This window comes from Pomacea canaliculata, linkage group LG2 (genome assembly GCF_003073045.1).
Source record: "Pomacea canaliculata isolate SZHN2017 linkage group LG2, ASM307304v1, whole genome shotgun sequence".
NCBI classification, from domain to species: Eukaryota; Metazoa; Mollusca; class Gastropoda; order Architaenioglossa; family Ampullariidae; genus Pomacea; species Pomacea canaliculata.
In genome coordinates this window covers 29292239-29315184 of record NC_037591.1, presented here as the reverse complement: position 1 = coordinate 29315184, position 22946 = coordinate 29292239, and the positions used below count along the sequence as shown (strand labels likewise).

Sequence of the window (22946 nt, the reverse complement as noted above, 5' to 3'; positions counted from 1 at the left end):
CAGAGACCGGAGTGTCTGCAGATAAGTTCAGCTTCTCACTTAAAGGGCAAGGTAAGTGAAATGGTAAGTTGGTTTAAATCAGACCTGGGCAAAGGCCGGCCCGCGGGCCGGATCCGGCCCGCTTCCTGTCTCTGACCGGTCCGCCCGCTGGCGAAGGGATAGTATATATACTATATATACAGTATTGGGTAAAACTGAGTTAACTATATAAGTCCGGCCCTCTAAAACCATTCCAATTTCTCATGCGGCCCCTTGGGAAAATTAATTGCCCACCCCTGGTTTAAATGATAAACATCGGCGTAAAATGATTGATATTGAAATTCTGAATTATATCCCAGCAAAATTTAGTTTAGCAGAACGATTATTTACTTACAATCGTATCTGTAACATAGGTCTTAGGCTGTTCCGGTGGGTTTCATGTCGTATCGTAACCACGAACTTGTATTACTGGACTTCTGGCAGACGATTTTTTTCCAGTTAACTACTAAAACGAGGCATGAGACTACAAAGCTTCCGGTTTACTAATATTTCAGATTAACTACTAAAACGAGACGTGAGACGACAAAACTTCCGGTTTAGTCACATTCTTTGTTTAGGCTCGCCGAGACTAACAGCGTATCACTTCGCAAGCGGCTAAGCGTTGGTCTTGGCAGACAGACGGCGATCCACCTACACACGTCCATGGTCATAACATAAGTTGAGGGAAGGCTAAGAAGGCGCGATGTTGTGTTGTCATGTAACATCTCTGAGCCGTCACACACGACAGTTGTTTCTGTCTCCTGAATGATCGGCGTTGAAAAGCTAGTATCTCTGATTTAGAAATCGTGTGTTGATTAAAGATGAAAAAGCACAGGGATAATAAGATTATCGAACTCAAGATCACTAGCGTTACAGATGATAAAGATGCTAAACAATTTTACTCAAGCTAATGTCTGCTCGATGTGGCAGTCATAGTGAAGAAAGGCTTGGGACCAATGTAAGTAAACAATTGTTTTTCAACCTTAAATTTTCCTCAAATACGATTCAGTATCTCAGTATCATTTCAGCTAAAAGTATCACTTGACTTGCTTGTTCCTTTAAAAATCTGGCTTATATTTAAATGGACATGTCAAAGAGCACGCACACACCTTGACTAATCATTTCTTCTCATGTGTGTCACACAGAGACACATAGACTCTTCACTAGGTCGTTCACTATTTGACATTCTTTCTAGTGTATATCGGAAATCTTACATCTTGTATGTAAACGAAATCTTCTTTTGTTTTTCAAAGTGGCGGAAGAAGTTGGAGCTGTTAAGTACTCCAAAGTGTGCGAATTACTATTCAAACACGTGACAAACTGATGTGTGCGTTCGTGCGTGTGTGTGTGTTACGAATGTTACAGTCATTTGTGTATATGTCCCACGAAGTCATTTGGTCCGGTCCTCTACGGCAACAGCAGACCAGTAAATCTGTAAGCTTCTTTTCTAGCAACATATATAAATGTATAGTAAGTTAATAATAATAATAATGTACATTTTTTACGAGCAAGCAAGGAACGTCTATTACTGCATAGACAGGACACACACGAGTGCATGAGGGCACACACACGTTAGCTTCTAGTCGACTGCCCGTGACCTATATGAGCGATTTTGGAGAATTATACCTGCACCTGACCTTCCCCCCAAACCAAAGGGAGACCACTTCCAGTGTAATATTGACTGTTGATACTAGTTTTCTTCGCCCACGTCAGCTCAGTCAATAAAAAATGATCGTCGACATTGCTTTGTATAGTTCAGGACCACAGGTGTGTTTTGTGGAATGTGTGTACTAAATGCTCATTATTATTATGTTTAGTGTATTTCTTCTGCACAATCAAAAACATTGTGAATTAGTAACAAAAAGTTTGTTACTATATACTCTGTCTCCTCTAGGAACTTTTTAATACTAAACACATATTTACAAACTCCATAAAGTACAGAAATCTACTTAGAGCTACCCCTCTCCTTCCTTTTTTTACACATTCTGGCATCCGGTACAAACTGTGTGTACGAGTGTGTGGTTGCCAGGTTTTGTGCGACCGTTTGTTTCTGTTAATTATGTTTCGGAGTGTGTCGCCAATCACCGATTGTCTGGTGTCTGCAAATGAAGATCATTGTATAAATTGTAAATGAAGTGTTTTAAACTTTCTTCGACAACAAACACAGTTTATTCGACAGGTTGGTTTTGCAGATCCGGTGCCACGAGCGAATCATTTACGACGACAGAGGCTCACGGACTTATTCATCGTCAATAATTAACACATTGCAACTTTCACCATGACAGTACGTGTGTTATTGAACTGTATCAAAGAGTAGACATATTCGTACAGAAATTACCACAATTAAGATAATTTTAGCACACTGTTATTTATTTCAAGCTATTTGCACCGTCTGAAATGAGTTTTGAAAGACATTTCAAAGACATCAAAGTTATGATAGCATGTAGGAGCATTACATCCCTGTGACCGTAAATGTAGAATTCATCAAAGGTTCAGAAAATTTATTTGTCGTACACCATAACCTGTCCACCAAATGAGAGTATCTTTTACGATTCCATGTTTGAATCCATCTGTTAGGAGGCCTGCGGTTTTTTTTTTTTTTGCAATAAAACTGTATGAAAATATCCGAGTAACTATAGGCGGCAATTTAGCAGGTTCTAGAAAACATGAGCAGAATGTTTCTTCCAAAACATTATCCATATTATATTAAATCTGTTCTTATTCTACATAATGCAAGGCGATACAAGTTACTGTTGTTCATCTTTTTGTATATAGTACAACTTAGTTGGAAGGCGTATTTCATTTGTAATTTAAATCTTTCTGTGGTTCTGAAACGCTGCTGCTCTCTTTTCTTGGAGTCGGCGTAGTGACGTCCCCTGGAGAGGCATCTTCACACTGGGAGATGGGATGAGTGCGGTTTTCGTTGTTGTCTACTTCTTTCACACTTTGATAGTCCACTACTTGTTGTACAAACGGGGGAGCCGCCCAGCTCTGTAACTCTCCCTCCGCAAAGATGCCGTACACCATCGCTCCCACAACGGACACAGCGGCGCAGACGTAGAACACGTGACGCCATTCTCCAGCCGTTCCCTGCAACCGACGTCACAGAATAAAATGGCCACGAGTACAGACACACGCTGAGGATGGAATCTTTTTCTGTCGCCGGTAGTTGACGCTTTATTTAACCAATATGTAGCAACCAATACTGAGTGGAGGGATGTGAACTTATAATATGTAATTACGAGGCCCGGGGATAATTTTCCCCGACGAAAAAAGTCTCTAAACAAAACTGAAAATAAACAATGCTATCGCAATAACTTGGTTCATTAAATACAACAAGTAAACAACACTCCCTTTTGTTCACTCAGCTTAGATGTACTCTGTTTAATTTGATCCTACTGATATCTACTGATATCTCTGTTAAGGTATCTTTTTCTGTTATTTTTTGCAACACCACTGGTATGACAGAATCTGAAATTATCTCACTAACTCAACAAGTGGAGAATAAAGTGTAAACAATTACAAAAATGGCAAGGATAAATGCTTTAGTCGCACTTTCATTCACAACGAATCCTTCAGGAAATATTACGAAACAGACAGACTTCTTTTATGTAAGAGACCACAACAGCTTGTAAGCAAGTCATTTTGTCAAAATCAGTAGACGACTTTCTATTATCCACCAACAGTCACACTTGTTTCTTATTGGTACCTAGTCTCGAAGTGGTATTTACATTTTCCTCGTCTGATCTCTACCTCTTTCTTCTTCTCTTCACAGGTACACACACATTATTTCTCGTTAATTTTTTATCTCGTTCAACCAATCATTCGTCACCAGGTCATGTCTAATGTAATAACCATGGAGATAAAGCTTGAGTCACGGAAAGCCAGAAGACAACATTCCTCCAGTTTCTACTCACGTTTGGTGTCAAGGCTCCTACTACTAGTGGTCCTACCATTCCAGAAACAGTTCCAGCCGTGTTTGTGATACCAAACATCACTCCAGCATGTCTTGTGAAAGAAACAGAATTGACGGAGATGTCAAAGTTGATGTTCATTGTGATGATTTAACATTTAGGTCGTCAGTGTAATGTTATTAAACCAATGTGAAACTTTACAGCCTAGTAGTCGTAGGAGCAGCGAAATAGAAGTGGTTAATTGTCCTTAAGACAAGGGGATTCGAAAGGTCTTCTCCAAACCTCGTTTTTAACTGTTCACAAAAGATAAAATATAAAAACTTTGCTTAACAAATAAAGAGAGCTAGCCAGTCACTAACCAGCATCTTCCTAAAATAAAAAATTCAAATCAAAAATAAATATTCACCGAGGGGCGAGATCAATGTGATTGACAGCGTAACCTGCGTGGTTCAGGCCCAGGAAAGACAAGGACAGGCAGACCAGAAACACCGCCACGGCTCGCTGACTACAGTCCATGTAGCCTGCTGACACGATGCACGTGGCCGATCCCAGTAACGCTGTCACAAACACAAATACTGTTACCACATTTTTCTGATGGTGATCTCGTTCCCATAGATACCCACTGCAATCTTTTACGAGTTATCATCGGACACTCATTCCTTAATCAACCATCCTAGTAGCACATCTACGAAACTATTAAAACGTGCAATACGTCTGTCTTCTTGAACTTTTGTTTTACTATAAACTTCCTACCAATATTTCTATCAACAACCCCGAAAGCCACAGAGAAAACTTTACCAATGATCGTGAAGATCTTCCTGGTGTTCTTGGTGCTGAGAATTCCTCTCTCTCTCAACCTGTCCGCCACCTGTCCCATCAAGACTGTCACTAAAGATTCACACAGGAAGGGAAGGGCTGATAGACCGCCATTCTGAAACACCACAAAACATGAATACGACAACAATTATTTATTTTGCCTGCCTTCTGAGTAATCCATCGGTTTAATTTTATAGCTTCATAGGTATGTGTATGTCCGTGCTTGTGTGGGTGTGAGGGTAGTTGTGGGTGTATGTGGATTAAATACATCAGGCTGATTAAAAAACGACTTTAGCTTGTAGAATGTAAAACTCACACACCTGATCCATTTGCCCCTACGTTACCTGCTTGATGTCAAAGTTCAACACCTCCTTCATGAAAGCCGGAAGTGACGTCTGAAGAGTGTAGGCAGTGTATGTGCTGGACACCAGAGCAACAGTACAGGCCCAGACAGCGGAGGAAGTAAAGATGGCCCTCCATGGGGTCGGCGATATTTCCTGATACAAAAACACAAGTTCAGACAAAGAAAACTTGCAAGAATCTTCACAGTGCTGATAACAGCATACTTCTGTTTTTTTAGACTGTTTTTAGCCTGTACTTAAAGTTTTATTTACTTATTTAACAAATATTAAGCCGTTTGCTAAAAGCTAGCCTATAATCTGCTTTTGTAGGTGTACCTTACATTTGCAGTGATCGCCCTTTACTGCCGAAGTGCAGCTAGTCTTTGCATTGTTCTTTGTTCTGCATCTTCGTGAGTGTTTCTGATATAGTTTCAGCAATGAGATATTGCAATATTACCTATCGTGTCGTGTCGGCTCCACGTGTCAGACTTAAAGTGAAACTATCATGGCGACGAAACCATTGATCTGCACACCTGTGGTCCTACCTTGTCTAAAACAAGCCTGTACAGTTTCTCAGCTTCAAAACGGTCATCTTGTCTCCCATATCAAAAGGTACATGTTCACTAACAGATACATAACAGTCTCCTATCTCTCTTTTTGACTATAAGCTTAGCATCAGACTTTTGTTCGCCTGTTGATACTGGTTCATACATTAGCATGAGTTGTTATTATTTGTTGCTGTTTTGCTGTCCACTATGATCGTGAAACCTTATTTGCCTCTTAATTTAATAAAATAATGATAATATTTGACTATATTGGTGCTTCAAAATATATTTAAAAATCGATTTTATGGCAAAGGTGTTAGAGAAACCTATCTTGTACCTTGTCCTCAGGTGTGTCGCCAATAGAACTCTGTATGTAGTTTCGTTCAGCCTCGCTGATCCTCTTGTGTTTAGCTGGCGTGTCTGCCGTCACCACAAACCACACCACGACCCACACCAGATTGCCTATTCCTGAAATAAAAAACGGTACTTGAACTGTGTAAAAAACAGATTATTCAAAAAGAGATTACATGATGATTTGCAAACAGAAAAAACAACAACATTTGATCGAACATTTTTGAATTTCAACAGATATATACTACCAGACAGGTAGAAGATGGAGCCCCAGCCGTTGTCAAAACCGTAGACACACAGCAGAGAGGACAGCGGGAAGGTCAGTACGTTTGCAACTGAGAGACCCTTATAACAAAACAAAGCACAAAAAACAAGAAAAACAAACGAGCAACTGGAACTCTTTTGACCCTTGCACCCTATATATGAATATGTAGAGGCAAAGACATTGGTCAATCTTTTGTTCACTTAACTTGACAGCCACACATGTCATACGTTTACTGAAATGATTACGGGGATTGCAATATACTATATACAAAAACTTTTAGTTTAATGGAGATATTTCTATTGAAAAAACCTCACCAGTGAAGCAGAAGGACATTATTTTGCTTCTCTCCAGTTTCGGAGCCCACCTGCCCATCATGGCGTAAAAACAAGGGAAAGCGACACCCTGAAACACACCAAGAAAAGACTCAACTACAAAACGAAATATCAGAAAAACAACACACAAGCTGAGCTCAGAATGCTGCAAAAAGGCAAAGGGGACTGTAGCTCATGCATTAAACAACGTTTACAGACAAATTAACCTGTGCTTTATGCTGCATAAATACATTAATAAATAATTAAAGGATAATACTCATCAACACGAGGAGACAAATAAAATGTTTCAAACAACTAATGTAAAGCATTTATTTACCTTAGTAGACAACTAGTAATGTAGTATTATTAAATTCTCTTACAGAAAAAGCTCAATACTAGGAATTAAAACCCATGTGTTACCGTGTGCAGGTATAAAAAGGCTGTTAAACGCAATTTCAACACTTTTCTTTATTGAACTTTATTATGAGAAAAGTAGTAGTTTTCATGGGCATGTAAAGCTCAGAACTTACCGATGCAAATCCGAGGAGAAACCTAAGGGCATCGACTAAGTAAACATGAGCACGTGCAGCAAGGGGCAAGGCCAGCGAGCTCAGGGCACAAATACTCTGACAAAGCCCCCACACCAGCCGCCCACCATACCGATCAGCCAGCCACCCGCCGGGGATTTGAGTGAAAATGTACCTAGAAACAAAAGAAATCTTGTCATTTAATTGTTTAATTTACCTACATGTCAGTGTCATGGACTAAGGCAACACAAACTTGACAAATGAAGGTTTATCTCTCACCTGGAAAGTCAATGGAAGGCGAGTGACCCCGCAGCATAAAATCTCTTTTCTCGTCAACTATTTTTAATATTATTACTCATTTCAAAGTTTTAGTTTATTACTTCTCAGGATGAATTCTCTTACTGTAACAAGACTATCAAAGGTGTTATTATTAATGTGACAGAAGGTCGAGTACCCATAGAAGTACATGGCCAGAAGACGAGACTGTGTTCCCTTATTCCAGTCAAATTCGCCAGCCTGAGAAAGAAACTTTGCTTGATCAATTCTGAACACATTGTTACATAAATTAATAATTTAATAAAGTACTGATTTAATAAACAAATATATTGTGATAGTAACTGAAAGATTCGTCAAATACGAAAGTATTATTATTTTATAATTAGATGCAAGTGACAGAGAACAGCACACGCCCGACAGGTTATTACTACTAATAGCAGTTACTCGTTGTTTCTCTGTAAAAGTTGATTCTTTATGTCAGGTGTGAGGTGTCCCTATTCCCCAGTTTTGTCTGAAGCAGTTCGGGTCAGTTTATGATTGTAATTTTCAAGAAATTTTGAAAGAAGTGATACACCAGGGGTTAGTCGATGTAACCTCACTATTTTGGTTTATATACTGGATAACTGTGGTTCAGTGTGAAATTTTTGAACATGGGCTAGTGCTGTCATTGTCAGCATGTTACTTCTAATATTGTCAACCCTTGTGGGTTTACTTTTTTTCACACGATTAAAGTTATTCTGTCGAGTGCAGTTCATCTAGAATGTTTTGACAGATATGTTCTACACTGTGTTATACTGTGAACAATTAGAAGCAAGGCCACCAAGAGGTCAACACTTCAAACTTGTATTTTAAGGTTTAGGCTCAAACTGCTAGCAGGATAAAGATAAAAGAATGAAGAGTAGACAAAGGAACACTCCTCACGTTCACAGACAGGCTTGATTTTATTATTTCCAAAGTGCAGCCACTTTCAGCGATCCTGTCGTCTGCCTCTACATTCTGTGCAGTCACATCCGGGTAAGTAAGGGTGACATTGGTAGCGAGGCCGTGTGTAGCTACGATACTGTCATTCGTCTGGTGATCGGAAGTGACGTTGACGTGAGGCGCACGCACCATGCAGATGATGGCCACGCTGAGGTTCACGCGAGTGACGTATAAGATGAGACAGCCAAAGAAAGAGAGTATGGCGAGATTCCATCTTTGAGAACAAAGTACAGGTGCTGACAAAACAGAACAAGACCAAACAAATGTTATAAAGACAGAGGTAAATGATATATTTTAAACTAAATAATTAAGGTAAGCAAAGTTAATTTTAATGATGGTGAAGTTTTCCAGGTAGAAAGACAACTAACAGCAGTTAATTAAAGTAGTGGTTTAACGTTTTAAAGTACAAATATAAGACATACGACTCCGGATATTCTCCTTTTGTTCTCTTCCCAATAAATAAAGCTCGAATATGCTTGGTCAAGGATGGTTTCCATGCTTTCATGAAAGTTTCCACCATGTGACCTTTTGCTGATACCGCTCTCAAAACCGCAACACCTGACTTTTTAATGGAAAATTGCATATTTTGATACGAAGCCTTTCTTGCTATTTGTTCTCTTCATTGACGGCTTATAGCTGCACTCACTTTAAATAAAGCATGTCTTACCTTTGGACAAAATATCTTTGGATCTCGCCCTATCCATGCTTGCTTCTCGTTAAGTGTAGTCTGTCTTTACCTGCGAGAACTACATCACCACAGAGAGTTTTCAGTTAAAGGGCAAGACAAGTGAAACGGTAAGTTGGTTTAAATGATAGTGTCACAGAGTGACATGGTCTCTCAGATAACAACAGTGGACTTATCTCTAAAAGATAGCGGCACATAAGGTGAAGCATTTATAAGGCTAGTTTGGGTAGACGGTCCAGCGAACAGAAAAGTGTGGGGTTAGGGGGTCGGCAAGGGGTCATCAGGGTGGCGCTGGTTAAGGGGACGCAGGGCAGATTGCAGACAACTGACCACGTGAGCCCTAGTGTCAATATTGTTGCCATCTCGGAGCTGGTTCTCAGTCTCCCGAGTGCAGGTCGTCAAAATTCTAGTATCCCAGATTAGGAAATGGTGCAGTAATGAAAAGAGTACAATGATAACAAGGTTAACTAACTCTAAAGAATATTAGTGGGAACGACGATGAAGGTAAACAAGTTACAGTTTCTGCGTAGCAAATGTATGTTTCGATATGGCAGACATATTGAAGGACAGATTTTTAACAATTTCTGAAATTTTCCTCGAATAGGATTCAAAACCTCAGAGTATTATGATTGAATCCAAACTCACTATTGTACTTACTGCCTCCTTTAAATCCTGGCTAATATTTGAGCCGGCACATCCGGGAGCCTCTTGACTAATTTCTTCTCTTCATGAGCATCACACTGAGACACAGGTACTCGTCTCAATGTAGGCGAAATATAAACAAAGCTAATTGCTCGGTGAACAACAATGCGTTTTCATAATGTGTTAGTTTTATCTGGCAAATTTCTAAAGTCCTTCGTTGCTTCGTTTGTTCACAGAGGTGTGAGAAGTTTCTAGTGTTTATACCCCGAAATGAGTGCATTATTATTTCACATTATTATTCATCAGTGAATTATTGTTCAGACTTGTGAGAAACTGATGTCCTAAAGACAGGTATGAGTGTTTGTGTGCGTGTGCATGTTCATGTGTTACAAATTAAATGTTGTAGTTATTTGTAGAAGATAACTGACGGCTTTAGAAGAAGTACTTGACCTCGTGTGACCCGGCCTCCTAGACATTCGAGCTAGTGTGGTAATGAGTGTGACTCAAATAAATCTTGTTAACTGCACTCCTCGGTGTGACAGCGCACATGCGTGAAGAGTAGATGTTAGATGTTTCTAGATGTGTTATACATTGTAGTAAGAACAACAACACGGAAGCAACTACGGGCCCGGGTCACCTGTGATCTGTAGGTGTGTGTGTGTCGTCAGGTGTAGCTCCAGCGTGTTTGGACCTGTGCTGCTGATTACTAATTGTCTGCTGTCTGCAAGTGAAGACCATTGTATAAGGACTAAATAAAGTGTTTTGAAACTCTCTCTTTTACTGCAACAACACAGATTATCGGAGGTTGGCATCAAAGACGTGGACCCACGAACGAGTCCCTGACATGTGTGTGTGTGTGTGTGTCAAATAGCTGGGATGTTGAAAATATGTCTTGTCTCCACTTTACATTAACATTTACGAAAACAAACAATACTGACATCTATTGGGTAGGTGCATCTCTATGGATCTGTTGATATATATAAAAAAAGAAAAAGTAAGTTCTTTGGATTAAAACAAAATAATAAAAATTAACCAGCAGACACATTCATGCAGAAATTATTGTAAAGCAACTATTTTTTGCACGTGATTTTATAGGTTGCACTCTGTGTACACACTCTTGAGTCTTCCAAGGCTTATATTACAGTGGACTGTACTACTGTGGTGGTTTAACTATGCTAGTAAGAAAGGAACTCGATTCATTTGTGTGCCTATAGAGTGTGACAATGCGATTGCTTTACGTATTTCTAAAAAGTTTTTAAAAGCACACTCAGATGTCATTATTTTAGGAGTCTACACACCACCTACTGACTCACCATCTTACAGGAAAGCTAACATACATCATGGTATTGCAATGTTAGAAGAATGCATTCTTGACAGAAGCGCTGATCTGCCCTTTACTTTGTTAGGTGACTTTGATGTCAGAGCTGGAAGCAAAACTGTTGTTAACTCTGTAGACTATCCAATGCCAGGTTTTGACCCGATAAGTGGAAAAATAGGAGGTAACGTGGAATGTGAACCAAGCAACTTCACTAGGAGCTCGTCAGATTAGATAGTGAATTGTGTTGGAACTTATCTCTTGCAAGCGTGAGTATGGGAGTACTTTTTACAAGTTCATTTTTGAAACCATCTATAAGAATGTTTACTTATATTTGCAATAAAACAGTGTGAATTTCTGAATAACTATAGTCCTTGGAAAATATTAGCGAAATGTTTCTTCTGAAGCATTATCCACACTATATTAAAAATGTTCTTGTTGTATGTAATGTAAAGCGATACAAGTTACAGTTGTTCATTCTTTGTATATAGTACAACATAGCAGGCGTTTTTCATTTGTAGTTAATTGAAATCTTCTTTCTGTGGTTCTGTAATGATGCTGCCCTCTTTTCTTGGAGTCATGGGATCGGCGTTGTTTGTAGTGATGTCGCCTGGAGAAGAGTCTTCACACTGGGTGATGGGATAAGAGCGGTTTTTATTGTTCTCTATTTCTTTCACTTTGTGACAGTCCACAACATGTTGTACAGAGGGAGGCGCCGCCCAGCTCTGTAACTCTCCCTCCGCAAAGACGCCGTACACCATCGCTCCCACAACGGACACAGCGGCGCAGACGTAGAACACGTGACGCCATTCTTCAGCTGTTCCCTGCAACCGAGTTCACAGAATAAAATGGCCACGAGTACAGACACACGCTGAGGATGAAACTTTTTTTCCGTCTACGGCAGTGGACGCTCCGTTCATTTAATATACTGAGGCCAATACTGAACAGAGCGATGTGAGCTTAGTAATATGCCATTACGAGATTCGGGCATAATGTAAAATAACTCAAAACAAAACTTACAAAAACTATACTATCCCCATAATTGGGTTTATTTAATGCACTTTGTAAGCACATGGTTTCGTCTCTGTTCAGTCTGCTTAGTTATACTTAACTCTGTTCAATTTCATCGTACTAATATCTCTGTTATGGCTTTTTGTAATTATTTTCTTGTATTTAAAAAAAATCAGTGGTAACACCTAAATTCATTTCGATAAATCAAAATCTGCAACACCAAGGACATAGGGGATGAATTCCATTATCTTTTTAATTGTAACAAATTTGATACCCAGCGCAAAAAATACTTACCAAGCTACTATACTCGTAACCCAAATGCTTACAAATTCCAATCTTTATTAGCCTCAAAAAATAAAAAGACCCTCAGTAGACTATCTCAATTTGTAAAGATATTACTAAGAATACAGAATACAGAATACCTGTGAAAGAGAGTGAGGGAGAACAAGAGAGTGGTTATCCTATGTTCTGATGTGTCCAGATGCTTTAACCTACTCGATTACAATATCCAAGTTTACACTAAGTGATTGGAAAAAGGAAAGAATGAGTGGATGATTTTGAATATATGTGAATGAGAGACACCCTATATTTAATGATAACAATGTGAATGTATATGCATTGATACTTCCTAATTTCTCAATACCCCCTGGAGGGCGACAGAATAAAAGAATCTTGAATCTTGAAAAAAAAAAAAAAAAAATCTTGAAAAACTTCACAAATAAACCGAAAAGCTATTCGAAATAAAGTCAATGACAAATTCTCTCATCCTACTTTCATTCAGAACAAATCCTGCAGGAAATGTTACTGAACAAACTGAATTCTTTTATGTAAGAAACCACCATAGCTTCTAAGCAAGTCATTTCTTCAAAATCAGTAGACGACTTTTAATTATAAAACAAAATAAACACTCAAGTAACACAATATTATCATGAGACAGTACAGATCACGTGACCAGCTATTAATGTCCACATGACTAGTGTCACGACCTTAGGTCACAGTCCGGCCCAGTGTTCCTAGCGCGACGGAGGTCAAAGGCGGCCTCCGCTACTGACAGCGGTAAGTCACACTTGTTACAGTCACGTACTGAGTCCTCACGTGACTATGTGACATTTAGGTTTTCCTAGTGGGACCTCTCTCTGCCTCTTCCTCCTTCCCTTCACAGGCACACACACACACAATGGTTTATAAGAAATTAACTAATTTCTCGTTCAACTAGTGAACCGTAACCATCCCCATTCTTCAGTTTCTACTCACGTTTGGTGCCAAGGATCCTACTATTATTGGTCCTACCATTCCAGAAACAGTTGCAACGGTGTTGCTGATACCATAAATCACCCCAGCATGTCTTGTGAAAGAAACATAAATGACGGAGATGTCAGACTTGGTGTTCATTGTGATGATTTAACATTTAAGTCGTTAGTCTAATGCTATTAGACCAATGTAAGACTGCACAGCCTAGTAGTCGACCGAGCATGACACTAGAAGCTGTTCATCCTGTCCAGGACAAGGGGATATGAAAGGTCTTTATTAAACCTACGTTGTAACTGTTCATAAGAGATGAGATATAAATTCTTGTGTAGCAAAACGAGACCCAGTCACTAGCTAGCATCATTCCGATATGCGGAATTCAAATGAAAAATACTCACCGAGGGGCGAGATCAATGTGGTTGACAAGAAAACCTCCGCGGTTCAGGCCCAGGAAAGACAAGGACAGGCAGACCAGAAACACCGCCACGGCTCGCTGACTACAGTCCATGTAGCCTGCTGACACGATGCACGTGGCCGATCCCAGTAACGCTGTCACAAACACAAATACTGTTAGCACATTTTCTGCTGATGACCTCGTTCTCACCGATACCCACACTGATGACACTTTGATAGTATATAGCAAAGATCTTCTCAAGCTATGATTTCCCTTCAGGTTTGTGCATCTATGGAGATGCCGCCCTACAAAGGTGTGTTTGCTCGCCTGTATGTACAGCCGTGAGTCTGGCTTATGCTAGAAAAAGACGCTATACAATTATCTATAAGATCTACTTATAAAATGATTGTATCACTGACAAAGGTGTTAGAGAAACCTATCCAGTACCTTGTCGTGAGGTGTGTCGCCAATAGAACTCTGTATGTAGTTTCGTTCAGCCTCGCTGATCCTCTTGTGTTTAGCTGGCGTGTCTGCCGTCACCACAAACCACACCACGACCCACACGATGCTGCCTATCCCTGAAAGCAAAAACGGAGCTTGACTCATGTGTAAACTGTAAAAGTCTTAGTATAGAGGAGGTGAAGCTGACCCCGTGACCTGCCTGGCATGGAGACTAGCAGATATCTCGCAGAGTGAGAACCCGGATGTTATGGAAAGACACGTAGAGAGCTTAGTACCTGTGCCGAGACACTGGACACGTAGGCCCGTTAGAAGCGAGATCGAGAACAGAGCAACGGGACACTCGACTAAACCTGTGAAGGTATCACCGTGTTAATGCTTCAGACCGCGAGGACGTACCTTGGAGATAATGGACCGCCACCTTGGAGCAGTCTTGTGAGACCTTTACGGAACCTGTGATAGTGCCTTTATTCCAAGAAAAATAACAACATTTCTATTCTTCTAGAAATAAACATATGAAAGGATTATCACTGTCACTGAACAGCGTGTTAAATTTGATGTATACTACCAGACAGGTAGAAGATGGAGCCCCAGCCGTTGTCAAAACCGTAGACACACAGCAGAGCGGACAGCGGGAATGTCAGTACACTTGCAACTGAAAGACCTTCAAAACAAAACAAGCTCCTGAAATTCCCTGTACTTTAGCACCCTACATACACATCCACATATATGTAGAGGCTAAAAAATTGCTCAATCTTTCACTCACTTGACAGTCACATATGTAATAATTTTACTTAAATGATTGGGATAGCAGCACTATACTATGTAAAATAACTGTTAGTTTAAAGGAGATATTTCTATCAAAAACAAAACGTCACCAGTTAAGCAGAAAGACATTATTTTGCTTCTCTCCAGTTTGGGCGCCCACCTGCCCATCATGGTGTAAAAGCAAGGAAAAGAGACACCCTGAAAAACACACACATACATTGAACTACAAACCGAAATACCAAAACATTTAAAAATAAAGTACAAACTGAGCACAGAATGCTTAATAAAGGCAATGAGTAGCACAGGTATTAAACTGCCTTTGTAGAAACATTAACCTATATTTCATGCAGCAGAAAACACTGTATGAAAATCAGAAAGCGTAATACTCATCTACACAAGGAGACAAATATGATGCCTGAAACAATTTATATACAACATTTGTCTTCGCAGACAGCTAGGTTTCGTGCGCAGGTATATAAAAGCTGTTAACCTTCAACACTTTTTAAAAAATTAATTATGGCTTTAGGAGTAGTTCTCATTGGAATGTAAAACACAGAACAAACCGCTGCAAATCCGAGGAGAAACCTCAGGGCATCGACTAAGTAAACATGAGCACGTGCAGCAAGGGGCAAGGCCAGCGAGCTCAGGGCACAAATACTCTGACAAAGCCCCCACACCAGCCGCCCACCGTACCGATCAGCCAGCCACCCGCCGGGGATTTGAGTGAAAACGTACCTAGAAACAGAAGAAATCTCGTCATTTAATTGTCTACTTTACCTACATGTCAGTGTCATGGACTAAGGCAACACTTCCAAACTTGACAAATGAAGGTTTATCTCTCACCTGGAAATCAATGGAAGGCGAGTGACCTCACAGCATAAAATCTCTTTTCTTGTCAATTTCTTTCAATATTTTTACTGATTTTGAAGTTTAAGTTTATGACTTATTAGAATGAATTGTCTTCTTATTTTTTATAATTTTCTTTTTTTTATTAAAGTGCAATAAGCTGTTTGACAAAAGGTCGAATACCCATAGAAGTACATGGCCAGAAGACGAGATTGTGTTCCCTTATCCCAGTCAAATTCACCAGCCTGAGAAGGAAACTCAGCTTCATCAGTTCTCAAAACATTGTTACTTAAATTAAATTGATAATTATCAAAGTGCTTATTCAATAAGCAAATAATCAAGCAGTTCGTGTTGTATTAAATGTCAGTTTGTAATTGTAATTTTTAAGCAGTTTTGAAAGAAGCGATACACCAGGGGCTAGTTAATGTTATTTTAATCTTTCGGTTTCAAAAGTAACCACTTCCTGTCATGCGTGTTAGTCATACTGTAGACAAGCAGAAGCAAGACCTCCAAAAAAATCAACACTTCAAATTTCTGTAATTTAAGGTTTTGACTTAAATTGCTAGCAAGATAGAGATAAAAGAATAGAGAGTAGACAAGTTAACATTGCTCACGTCCACAGACAGGCTTGATTTTGTTATTTCCAAAGTGCAGCCACTTTCACCGATCCTGTCGTCTGCTGCCAGATTGTCTGCAGTCACATCCGGGTAAGCGAGGGTGACTTTGGTAGCGAGGCCGTGTGTAGCCAAGATACTGTCATTCGCCTGGTGATCGGAAGTGACGTTGACGGAAGGCGCAAGCACCATGCAGATGATGGCCACGCTGAGGTTCACGCGATTGGAGTAAACGATAAAAATGCCAAAGAAAGAGAGTATGGCGAGATTCCATCTTTGAGAACAAAATGCCGGTGCTGTAAAAATAGAAAAAGACACAAAAACATTTTTTAAAAAAGCTTATTAGAAAAATATTAGGTTAATGTAAACACAATTTATTTTAAACAATGAAGAAGTGCTGTAGGTACAATGACAACTAGAAACAGTTAAAGCGGTGGTTTAATGTTTCAAAAAACAACACAAGAAATATAAATTCAAACATTTTTTGTTCGATCTCTTCCTAATAACTTGGGTTCTAATCTGCTTACACAAGGATGATTTTCATGCTTGGATCAAAGTTTCGAACTGCTGACCTTCTGCTGAGAATGCTATAAGAAACAAGCTCAAGTGCCTCAGAAGAACAATTTTAAAGGAAGTTTACATCTTTCCTTCTACAACTTTTCTGCAGCTCGCCTCATTGACAGCTGACGTATTGCCACAAACACTTTAAATAAAACATGTCTTACCTTTGGACAAAACATCTTTGGAGCCCACCATTTCCATGTTTGCTTCTCGTTTAGTGTAGTCTGTCGTTACAGGCGAGAACTACATCACCACAGGGACTGGTGGGTCTGCACAAAGGATTGCAGTTTGTCACTTAAAGGGCACGAGGAGTGAGACGGTAAGTTGGCTATAGACGTGGACTTAAACAGATTGACATTCTTAATCATATCCTCACAAAGTTTAGTTTAGCAAAACGATTATTTACTGACAATCGCTTGTGTGACATAGGTCTTAGACGCTGTAAGTACGTCACGTGATGTGTCTTTATGTAACATCTCTGAACAGTCACGCACAAGAGCTTATCTCAGTCTCATGAGTGCAGGTCGTCAAAACACTAGTATCTCACATTTGGAAATGGTTTAGTGATGAAGCGAGTACAATGATAAAAAGGTTAACGAACTCTAAAGAATACTAGTGTGAACGATGACGAAGCTCAAGAGTTAGTTTTAGTGTAGCTAATGTTTGCTTTGATGTGACAGTCACTGTAAAGAATGGGTTTGGACTTTACTAAGTCCACAATTGTTTTTAACCTTAATTTTTATTAAATATGATTCAGTATCTCACCATTTAAGCAAAGCTGATGTTTGACTCCCTTTTTTCTTTAAATCCTCGCTCACATCAAAACGGACATGTCAGGTAACATGCACACACCTTGACTAATGATGCGCCTCACACTGAAGACATGCGTGACAAGTACAAGTAGATGCTAGATGTTTCTAGATATGTTATACATTGTAGTAAGAATAACAACACCGGTGCAACTACGGGCCTGTGCCACCTGAGATCTGTAGGTGTGTGTCGTTGTCAGGTGTAGTTCCACCGTGCGTTGCGTGTTTCGTCCTGTGCTGCTGATTACTAATTGTCTGCTGGCTGTAAGTAAAGACTATTATAAACTGTAAATGAAGTGTTTTAAAACTCTCTCTTTTACTGCAACATCACAGATTATCGTAGGTTGGCATCAAAGATGTGGACCCACGACCAAGCCACTGACTTACGTCCGTGCGTGTGCGTAAAATAGCTGAGATGTAGAGAGTATGTCTTGTCTCCAATTTACATCTACATTAACATTTGCGAAAACAAACAATGCTGACATCTATTGGGGAGGTGGATCTCCAGGATATGTTAATATCTAAAAAAAGGAAAAATTGGATTACAAAATAATAAGAATTTCAATGGACACATTTATGCAGAAATTATTATAAAGCAGGAATTGTGCGATTTATTTATTATAATATACTCTGTGTACACCATCTTAACTGAGTCTTCAAAGGTTTATGTTATAGCGGACTGTACTACATGACCATAAATTTACAGTTCATCAAACGTTGAGTATAATTATATGTTCTACACTACAGCCTGTCCCCCAAATAGGAGTATTTTTTATGAGTGCATTTCTAAAGCAATCTATTAAACACTCAACGTATCTTTGAAAAAGGAAAGAGTGTGAATTCCCGAATAACTATGATCTGTAGCAGGCTCAGAAAAAATTCAGGAAGTGTTCAGTTTTTCGAAAAATCATCGCTATACCTAGTTTTGGGCAAGGTTATTTATTTTATCTTGTTTTTAATTTCGATCTCCTTTCTATTTTTCTGAATGCATGGTGCTCTCCTTTTTTGGAGTCAGGAGGTCAGAGTTGTTGTTAGTGACGTTCCCTACAAAGAAGCCTCTTCACACTGGGAGGTGGAACGAGGGCGCTTTTTGTTGTTATCTACTTCTTTCTCTCTATGACATTCCACCACGTGTTGTACAGATGGAGGAGCAGCCCAGCTCTGTAACTCTCCCTCCGCAAAGACGCCGTACACCATCGCTCCCACAACGGACACAGCGGCGAAGACGTAGAACACGTGACGCCATTCTTCAGCTGTTCCCTGCAACCGAGTTCACAGAATAAAATGGCCACGAGTGGACGGACCTCTCTCTACCTCTTCGTCTTTCCCTTCACAAATGCACACGAACATAACTATATGTGAGCGATAAAATATCATTCCGGTTAACCGGTTAACTGTAACCATCCCCATGCCTTAAGTTTCTACTCACGGTTGGTGTCAATGCTCCTACTATTAATGGTCCTACCATTCCAGAAATAGTTCCAAATGTGCTGATGATACCAAAAATCACACCAGCATGTCTTGTGAAAGAAACATAAATGACAGAGACATGAGACTTGATGTACCTTGTGGAGATTTAACATTTAGGTCGTCAGTCTAGTGTTGTTAGACCAATGTAAATCTTTACAGCCTGGTAGTAGTAGCAGCAGAGAACTGGAAGTTGTATATCGTGATTAGGACAAAGGGATACGGAATGTTTTCTCCAAACCTCGTTTTTAACTCTTTAGAGAAAAGGAGATATAAATACTTTGCTTAACAAAAAGACAGAGGGCCAATCACGAACGGATATACACAGGGTTGTCCATGGGACATATTTTTCTATCCCGTCCCATCCCGTCCCATGGCAATTTATGCCTGTCCCATCCCGTCCCATCCCACGGGATGTTTCCCATGGGATTCCCATGGTATTAACAATCCTATGGACAACACTGAAAACCACTTTTCGGCTTTTGTTCTATAATTCCTGCTACTTCACATACAATAGATGATTCAGAGGAAAGATTTAAATCCTTGATGAATGAAATAACAGTAAATTTATTTTGCAATATCAAGTATCGACTACCATGGGAAATACAAATGTGTGCTGTCCCATCCCCTCCCGTCCCATGGGACATTTCCCATGGGATTCCCATGGGATTCCCATTCCTATGGACAACACTGGATATACAGCATTCCAAATAAAAATACTTACTGAGGGGCGAGATCAATGTGATTAACAGCAAACCCTGCACGGCCCAGACCCATGAAAGACAAGGACAGGCAGACCAGAAACACCGCCACGGCTCGCTGACTACAGTCTATGTAGCCTGCAGACACGATGCACGTGGCCGATCCCAGTAACGCTGTCACAAACACAAATACTCACATAATCACATTTTCTGTTGATTACCTCGTTCCTACAGATACCCACCACACTCTTTTACCAGTTATCGTCCAGGACTGTTACCGTAATCACCCAAATGTGAAGAGTGATTAGAGAGATGTCTGTTCGTCTGTCTGAAGGGGACTAGCTCTCTGTTGTGTTTTGACCACGGGTCTCTGTTGAGGTTTATTGTATCCTTTTGATTTGTAACATTGACTGCCTTGTTCACCTCCATCCTCGATTGTTTTTCACTGCTTGTTGTGCGTATTTTCTTCCCATCAACACCTTTCTTTTCCAACGGCTTCTGTGTCCTGTTCAATCTTTCTTTTGGCCTTTTTCCCAACAAACAATAGGATACCGATCTTTCTTGACCGACACTTTGATTTTAACTGTGGATCTTTTTATCATTGACGGTCAAAGCACGTGGCTTCATGTTGTGAAGTTTACATGATGGACAACTCCTTGCTTTAGCGATGTCGTCTGGTCATAAGATGTGTTTCGTTCATCCTACATCTTGCTCTGTGTGTGTTTCTGGTCTGGTGTTGTGTTCGCTGTCATTGCCAGCATTGTGCTCTTTTCACCTGTGTTGCCCTAAACCATTTTTTCTGGACTGAAATTGTGAAGGTCACTTGACAGGAAAAGTCGATAATGGTGGGAATAAAGATCTGTCACTGCTCACTACATGTAAGAGACAGTTAAATATCTCTACTGACGAGTGTGAAGGTGATGAGGATTCTGACTGTCTTACCTGTCAGCGATCTAACGCTTTCCACCAGCTACCCCATGCTCATGGTGCCTTCGTATTGTGGCTATAACTTAGGCAGTATAAACTAATATTTTGTTCTTGAGACAACAACAACCCCAAAAGAGATCGCCATAATCCCCTTCATCACCCGTGTGGCCAGAGACTGTTCCTGCTGGTATTGCGCAATCAACGGAACAACCTGTAAGCTCCTGTTGTTTTACAGACTTTTCTAAGCTGAATAAATATGGATTATAGTTTGAAAACATTTAGGTCTTCTCAAGCTATAATTTTCCTGTATGTTTGAGTATGGAGATGCCGCCCTACAAAGGTGTACTTGTATAGCTACATATACAGCGTCCCAAATCTGGGAAAATGGTGTTGTAAAAATGTGCTATTTACTGATTACTTATCCCAATCACCTACAATGCCATTGAACCGCTAAAAGTCTACCTTTTCGAGTTTTTGTTTCACTATAATCTGTCTACCAATAGTTTATCATCTTCTTTTGGTGCTCCAGGAGGACATGCTGAAACATTTACCAAGGATCGTGAAGAGCTTCCTGGTGTTCTTGGTGCTGAGAATTCCTCTCTCTCTCAACCTGTCCGCCACCTGTCCCGCCAAGACCGATACTAGAGATTCACACAGGTATGGGAGGGCTGATAGACCACCATTCTGAAACACAATAAAACATGAGTACGACAAGTTATTTATTTTGTCGGCATTTACAGACTTAGTAATTCATTGATTTGATTGTATTCGTTTGTAGTTAGTTGTATGTCCGTGTGTGTCCGTGTGTGTAAGTTGATGAAATACATCATGCTGATAAAAAAAGACTAGAATTTAGAAATTTAAACTCACACGCCTGATATATTCACCCCTACCTTACCTGCTTGATGTCAAAGTTCAACACCTCCTTCATGAAAGTAGGAAGTGACGTCTGAAGAGTGTAGCTAGTGCAATTAAAAGACATCATAGCAACAGTACAGGCCCAGACAGCAGCTGAAGTAAATATGGCCCTCCATGGGGTCGGCGAAATTTCCTGATACAACAACACATGTTAAGACTATAGTTTCAATCATTGAGAAAACTAGCAAGTAAGACCACAGTGCTGATTCTTAGACTTATCCTCATGAGTGTGTGTAAATATACTTAAAGCTGTAATTACCTTTCGTAAAAAAATATTGAGTCATTTACTAAAACATGCTTATAATCTGTTTTGTAGGTAAACTTTAGAAACGTGTACATTTGTTCTCGATTGCCTTGATTGTCCTCGCAGTATGTGTAAGCAAAGTCCACGTTTAGCAATTGCTAAACACGATGGATCCTACGAGGGACTTGTACAGATTATGTACACTTTGTAGTCAACCTGCTGTCTTGGCTCAATGAGCGGCTGTCTGAAGAGGGTGGCTCCTAGTTACTGTTCATCTTATTTAGCCGTACTTTGTTCGTGTACACCCTGCTTTGACATTGCCATTGACCACGACTTTGCTCTTATCAGTGCTGGTCTCCATTCCTTAAGTGTTCAAACTGTCTGTCAATCTGTTGTTAGGGTCTTACGGTTGTATCAGATCAAGTTTTTTTTTTTTTTTACAAAGAATTGGCTAAAAATAGGTCTTCGACCGATAAAAATAAAATTGTGACAGTCAAACTGTCTTGGAAAGCTTCTATTTTATTGTCCACCGTTTGTTAAGGTATTATCCAGCACATAGATGACTTCTACAAGATCCTCTATAATGTTTCAAATTTTTGCATTACGTGTCATACCCCTATAACCAGACTCTGTTAAAACTCCTTCAAAGTGTATACATTGTTACAGTGAGGTCACTTCTACTCTTTATGAAGTGACTGTCTAAGATCTGCTTAATATGGGCTCCTACCTGGTCTAACCTGTATGTACAGCAGGTTGCAGTGACATCCAATGAATTGTAAGAGATTAACAGGAGCATTCAGGGCTTTGTACAACCAGCTATGTTGAGTTAAAAATGTAAACAAATAAAGGTCTACAATGAGCAGAATGCCTCTTTTTTCTGCCCCAAAACACGAAAAATCTCTTTGTCTTACCAAATTTTTGTTTTTTATCAAAAGTTTTATATTTAACAAGAAAAGATCAAATTTTGATAATATTTGCATAGTCTGATAATA

General features: G+C 39.8%; 2 protein-coding genes across 8 annotated transcripts in view; both read right to left on the bottom strand.

Moving 5' to 3' along the window:
• Positions 1 to 2370: 2370 nt before the first annotated feature.
• On the bottom strand, positions 2371 to 18745 carry LOC112558373 (sialin-like). Of its 4 annotated transcripts, XM_025228840.1 has the most exons (13): positions 17654 to 18745; positions 17053 to 17157; positions 16328 to 16623; positions 15897 to 15958; positions 15431 to 15602; positions 14978 to 15065; positions 14668 to 14763; positions 14088 to 14218; positions 5093 to 5245; positions 4731 to 4863; positions 4339 to 4489; positions 3936 to 4026; positions 2371 to 3108 (listed from the first exon to the last, which is right to left on the bottom strand). In XM_025228840.1, exons 2-13 carry the CDS (start codon positions 17087 to 17089, stop codon positions 2818 to 2820), a joined length of 1701 nt encoding a protein of 566 aa, XP_025084625.1. In that variant the 5' UTR covers positions 17090 to 17157; positions 17654 to 18745; the 3' UTR covers positions 2371 to 2817. The 4 variants fall into 4 exon arrangements, with proteins under 4 accessions (XP_025084625.1, XP_025084624.1, XP_025084623.1 ...); XM_025228839.1 differs by lacking the exons at positions 14088 to 14218; positions 14668 to 14763; positions 14978 to 15065; positions 15431 to 15602 and adding exons at positions 5972 to 6102; positions 6234 to 6329; positions 6565 to 6652; positions 7092 to 7263 and having other exon boundaries at positions 17053 to 18745; XM_025228838.1 differs by lacking the exons at positions 14088 to 14218; positions 14668 to 14763; positions 14978 to 15065; ... (3 more) ...; positions 17053 to 17157; positions 17654 to 18745 and adding exons at positions 5972 to 6102; positions 6234 to 6329; positions 6565 to 6652; ... (2 more) ...; positions 8286 to 8581; positions 9013 to 9103.
• The window catches only part of LOC112558372 (sialin-like), a 30666-nt gene continuing 18465 nt past the window's right edge, over positions 10746 to 22946 (bottom strand). For all 4 annotated transcript variants that reach the window (XM_025228835.1, XM_025228834.1, XM_025228836.1 and 1 more), the window contains 5 exons: positions 21691 to 21843; positions 21344 to 21476; positions 13645 to 13795; positions 13253 to 13343; positions 10746 to 11811 (listed from right to left, as the gene is read on the bottom strand). In XM_025228835.1, the coding sequence (XP_025084620.1) occupies positions 11509 to 11811; positions 13253 to 13343; positions 13645 to 13795; positions 21344 to 21476; positions 21691 to 21843 (831 nt within the window). In that variant the 3' untranslated portion in view covers positions 10746 to 11508. The remainder of the gene's footprint in view (positions 11812 to 13252; positions 13344 to 13644; positions 13796 to 21343; positions 21477 to 21690; positions 21844 to 22946) is intronic.

Bases quoted from the DNA above. Each gene is read 5' to 3' on its own strand.
- LOC112558373 (XM_025228839.1), bottom strand. From the start codon at position 17,089: ATGGAAATGGTGGGCTCCAAAGATGTTTTGTCCAAAG. The intron at 15,959-16,327 runs GTGAGCAATGTT...TTTCCTTCTCAG, and splicing joins AATCAAGCCTGTCTGTGGAC to GCTGGTGAATTTGACTGGGA. The intron at 7,264-15,896 runs GTATTCGACCTT...TTTTGTTTCTAG, and splicing joins CTGGCCATGTACTTCTATGG to GTACATTTTCACTCAAATCC.